The sequence below is a fragment of the Ammodytes marinus genome (genome assembly GCF_949987685.1).
Source record: "Ammodytes marinus genome assembly, contig: scaffold_377, whole genome shotgun sequence".
Lineage (NCBI taxonomy): Eukaryota > Metazoa > Chordata > Actinopteri > Uranoscopiformes > Ammodytidae > Ammodytes > Ammodytes marinus.
The window spans coordinates 25,001-30,178 of record NW_027648282.1 but is presented as its reverse complement, the minus strand read 5'-3'; the positions used below and the strand labels follow the sequence as shown (position 1 = coordinate 30,178).

Sequence of the window (5,178 nt, the reverse complement as noted above, 5' to 3'; positions counted from 1 at the left end):
CAGAGAGAGAACATGTTCATACGCTTCAAACAGGCAATGCATGGTCTGCAACTTCACCACCTCACTGTACGGACCCAGGGCAACTAGAGAGGGAGGGAGAGAGGGAGGGAGAGGGGGAGGGAGGGAGAGGGAGAGGGAGAGAGGGAGGGAGGGAGGAGGGAGGGAGAGAGGGAGGGAGAGAGAGAGAGAGGGAGGGAGGGAGGAGGGAGGGAGAGGGGGGGGGGGGGGAGGGAGAGGGAGAGAGGGAGGGAGAGAGAGAGAGGGAGGGAGAGAGGGAGGGAGGGAGAGAGAGAGGGAGGGAGGGAGGGAAGGAGGGGGAGGGAGAGAGAGAGAGAGAGGGAGGGAGTGAGAGGGGGAGAGAAGGAGAGAGAGATAGAGGGAGGGAGGGAGAGAGAGAGAGAGGGAGGGAGGGAGGGAGGGAGAGAGCGAGACAAAAAAAATAAAAAAAATATTTAAAAAATATATATTTTAAAAAAAAGACTAAAATACTAAGAAAATATTTTTTTAAAATTTGTATTAAATAATATAATATACAAAATAAATAAATTTTTATTGATTTTTTGCAAATAATGAATCGCTATGGAATCACACTTTGTACATGAATGGACATTTACACCCCCCCATTATGAACAGATAAGCTGATCCACACACGCACGCAAGCACACAAACACCCCCCCCCCCCCCACACACACAGACACACACACACACACAAACACACACACACACTCCTTACTATTCCTTATCTCCGTCACTATGAACGGGTCAAAGAGTATCTTGTCGATGCTCACACACACACACACAGAGACAGACAGACAGACAGACAGACAGACACACACAGGCAGACAGAGCGAGAGAGAGAGGGACAGACAGACAGAGAGAGGGAGAGAGAGACAGAGACAGACAGACAGAGAGAGGGAGAGAGAGAGAGAGACAGAGAGAGAGAGAGAGGGACAGAGAGAGGGACAGACAGACAGACAGACAGACAGACAGACAGACAGACAGACAGACAGACAGACAGACAGACAGACAGACAGACAGACAGACAGACAGACTTACTATTCCTTATCTCCGTCACTATGAAGGGGTCAAAGGAGAGAGAGAGACAGACAGACAGACAGACAGACAGACAGAGAGAGGGACAGACAGACAGACAGACAGACAGACAGACAGACAGACAGACAGACAGACTTACTATTCCTTATCTCCGTCACTATGAAGGGGTCAAAGGAGAGAGACAGACAGACAGACAGACAGACAGACAGACGGACAGACAGACACTCTTACTATTCCTTATCTCCGTGACTACGAACGGGTCAAAGCGTATCTTGTCTATGCTCTCGTCCAGGCAGTAGGTCTGGTAGATCTGAGACACTTCTCCATGGAGACGCTGAAGCTCGCTGTCACTCAACTCAGGAGACAGGATCTTATCATTAAACTCCTCTGGGACAAAGATGAGACAAAGACAGGGATTAATAAAAAAAATATAAATAAAAAAATAATAATAATAATAATAATAATAATAATAATAATAAAATAAAATGAAATGAAATGAAAAGAATAATAATAAATAAAATAAAATAAAATAAAATAAAATAAAATAAAATAAAATAAAATAAAATAAAATAAAATAAAATAAAATAAAATAAAATAAAATAAAATAAAATAAAATAAAATAAAATAAAATACCATTTTATTTAATATAAAAAAATTAATACAAATTTTTAATTAAATATAAAAATAAAGAGGTAAAAAATGTATACAAAAAATAAATCTAATTATTTGTATTATTATTATCTGGAATAAAGACAATACAAAGACAGTGAGAGGGTTATAGGAGGTTATATCATGACTTGTGAAACCATTATATATATTAAAAAATATATATATTTTTGTTTTTATTAAAATCAAATATAAAATAAAAATGGATAAGGAAAATAAATTATACAAAAAATAACAAAAATATTTTTTATTTTTATTAAACCTTTTTTAAACCTGCAGTGTGTAGAATTTTGGGTTTTATTTCCTAGCAGATTTTGTAGAAAGTAATTATAATATCCATAAGTACATTTAATTTAGTGCATAATAGCTGAAAAAAATGTTTTGAATTATTTATTTTTCCCTTAGAAAAGGTCTCATATACGTCCATATTTCTGCATATCTTGGACCAAGGCCTAGTGCCGCCATCTTGAAAGTGTCATAGTTGGAATGTCATCGGGTGCATTGTTTAAAATTAAGAATTGTTCTTGTCCTTGACGGCCACTGTAGCTTCTGTTATTATTCTAAAGGGTTGGGGTTACCCAGGGAGCGTTGCATTCTAGAACTTTGTAGAACTTTCTTGATGATGTCATATTACACACTGCACCTTTAAGATCTACAAACTGTCTAATAAAGAAAAAATGCCCCATAAAAAATATTTAAAAAATGTAATAAAAAGTGTGTGTTCTTACCGACCACCAGGCAGAACTGCAGCACGTGAACAGCTCCTTCTTGTTTCAGAAAGTTCATGAAACGAAACAATAGATCCTGTTGTTCTCTGATCTCCTTCAACTGCAGCTTCAGCACCTGCAGACAGACAGGCAGAGAGACAGACAGGCAGGGAGACAGGGAGAGAGGGAGACAGGGAGGGAGGGAGGGAAGGAGGGAGGGAGGGAGGGAGGGAGGGAGGGAGGGAGGGAGGGAGGGAAGGAGGGAGAGAGACAGGGAGGGAGGCAGGGAGGGAAGGAGGGAGAGAGGCAGGGAGACAGAGAGGGAGGGAGGGAGACAGACAGGCAGGGAGGGAGGGAGACAGGCAGGGAGGGAGGGAGAGAGGCAGGGAGGGAGGGAGGGAAGGAGGGAGAGAGGCAGGGAGGGAGGGAGGGAAGGAGGGAGACAGGCAGGGAGACAGAGAGGGAGGGAGGGAGGGAGACAGGCAGGGAGGGAGGGAGGGAGACAGGGAGAGAGACAGGGAGAGAGGCAGGGAGGGAGAGAGGCAGGGAGGGAGGGAGGGAAGGAGGGAGACAGGCAGGGAGACAGAGAGGGAGGGAGGGAGGGAGACAGGCAGGGAGGGAGGGAGGCAGGGAGGGAGGGAGGGAAGGAGGGAGGGAGAGAGGGAGACAGGCAGGGAGAGAGGGAGGGAGGGAGAGAGACAGGGAGGGAGGGAGGGAGACAGGGAGGGAGACAGAGAGAGAGAGAGGGAGACAGGGAGGGAGACAGGCAGAGAGAGAGGGAGACAGGCAGAGAGACAGACAGGCAGGGAGAGAGGGAGGGAGACAGGCAGGGAGACAGGCAGGGAGAGATGGAGGGAGACAGGGAGAGAGGGAGGGAAGGAGGGAGACAGGGAGGGAGAGCGGCAGGGAGGGAGACAGACAGACATAGAGAGAGAGGGAGACAGACAGGGAGAGAGGGAGACAGGCAGGGAGACAGGGAGGGATTGAGGGAGGGAGACAGACAGACAGACAGGGAGGGAGGGAGACAGAGAGAGAGACAGACAGGGAGAGAGGGAGACAGACAGGGAGAGAGAGAGACAGACAGACAGACAGACAGACAGACAGACAGACAGACAGACAGACAGACAGACAGACAGACAGACAGACAGACAGACAGGGAGACAGGGAGGGAGACAGACAGACAGGCAGACAGACAGGGAGACAGACAGAGAGGCAGAGAGGGAGGGAGGGAGAGAGAGAGACAGACAGGGAGGGAGGGAGAGAGAGAGGGAGACAGACAGACAGAGAGGGAGACAGGCAGGGAGACAGAGAGGGAGGGAGGGAGGGAGACAGAGAGGGAGGGAGGGAGAGCGGCAGGGAGGGAGGGAGACAGGGAGGGAGACAGACAGACAGACAGAGAGACAGGCAGGGAGGGAGAGGGAGAGAGACAGACAGACAGAAAGAGAGGGAGACAGACAGACAGACAGACAGACAGAAACACACACACACACACACAACGAGGTTGACAAAATGTTAAAAAAATATGCACAAAATATTATCAAGTCCTACCCCCAATCTTCACAAAAAACTACTGTAACTTCCAATAACGATAAACTAAACATAACATTTAAAAAAATTGAAAAATACTACTCCGATCTACGGCAAACAATGTCACGCAAAAAATGCTACTAATAATTCATCAAATGAGTTAAAAGTTAATAAATAAAAGTCACTCACAGACGGTTTCTTGTTCCTGACGTCGGCGTATTTCTGTAGAAAAGGAACGAGGACTGAGGGAGGCTCTGATGGCTCTTCAGGCTGAGAGAGAAGGCAAGACAAGGCAAGTTTATTTATATAGCACAGTTCAAACACAAGGCCACTCAAAGCGCTTTACAGGGGCAAGATTAGAATACATAAAACACATTAGAAGACATGTAAAAGCGAATGAAAAGAAGTAAAACATTTAAATAAAATAAAAAGTAAGAGAGACAGTTATATAAGAAGAAAAAAATAAATAAAAATAAATAAATAGCTAAATATTTATATATAAAAAGAATAATAACAATAAATAATAATAATAATAATAATAATAATAATAATAATAATAATAATAATAATAATAATAATAATAATAATAAATAAATAAAAATCTGTGAATAAATGTAATTAATAAAAATCACTTAAATGCAATTAGGTTTATTTATATCAATAAATAAAAATATATATATATGTAAGAAATTATTTAAAATCTACAGCAATTTAAAATATGTTTTATTAATTAATGATTTAATATTAAACCTGCAGTGTGTAGAATTTTGGGTTTTATTTCCTAGCAGATTTTGTAGAAAGTAATTATAATATCCATAAGTACATTTAATTTAGTGCATAATAGCTGAAAAAAATATTTTAATAATTTTTTTTCCCCTTAGAAAGGGTCTCATATATGTCCATATTTCTGCATATTTTGGACCAAGGCCTAGTGCCGCCATCTTGGAAGTGTCATAGTTGGAATGTCATCAGGTGCATTGTTTAAAATTTAGAATTGTTCTTGTCCTTGAAGGCCACTGTAGCTTCTGTTATTATTCTAAAGAAGGGTTGGGGTTACCCAGGGAGCGTTGCATTCTAGAACTTTGTAGAACTTTCTTGATGATGTCATATTACACACTGCACCTTTAATAAAATATCCCTTTGACTTACTGGAGTTTTGTCCACAAATATCAGCACCATGAGGTTCACAGTGTCCTGAAAACAAACAACAGATGAATTATTTTAT

At 42.3% G+C, this 5,178-nt stretch overlaps 1 protein-coding gene across 1 annotated transcript in view; it reads right to left on the bottom strand.

Moving 5' to 3' along the window:
• Nucleotides 1-3: 3 nt before the first annotated feature.
• LOC307270820 (sorting nexin-14-like) overlaps nt 4-5,178 on the bottom strand; it is a gene marked incomplete at its 3' end in the record, with an annotated part of 15,234 nt that continues 10,059 nt past the window's right edge. Inside the window, exons 11-15 of the mRNA XM_080054707.1 lie at nt 5,103-5,147; nt 4,143-4,223; nt 2,448-2,562; nt 1,285-1,440; nt 4-83 (exon numbers count right to left, since the gene is read on the bottom strand). Coding sequence (XP_079910833.1) covers nt 4-83; nt 1,285-1,440; nt 2,448-2,562; nt 4,143-4,223; nt 5,103-5,147 — 477 coding nt within the window. The remainder of the gene's footprint in view (nt 84-1,284; nt 1,441-2,447; nt 2,563-4,142; nt 4,224-5,102; nt 5,148-5,178) is intronic.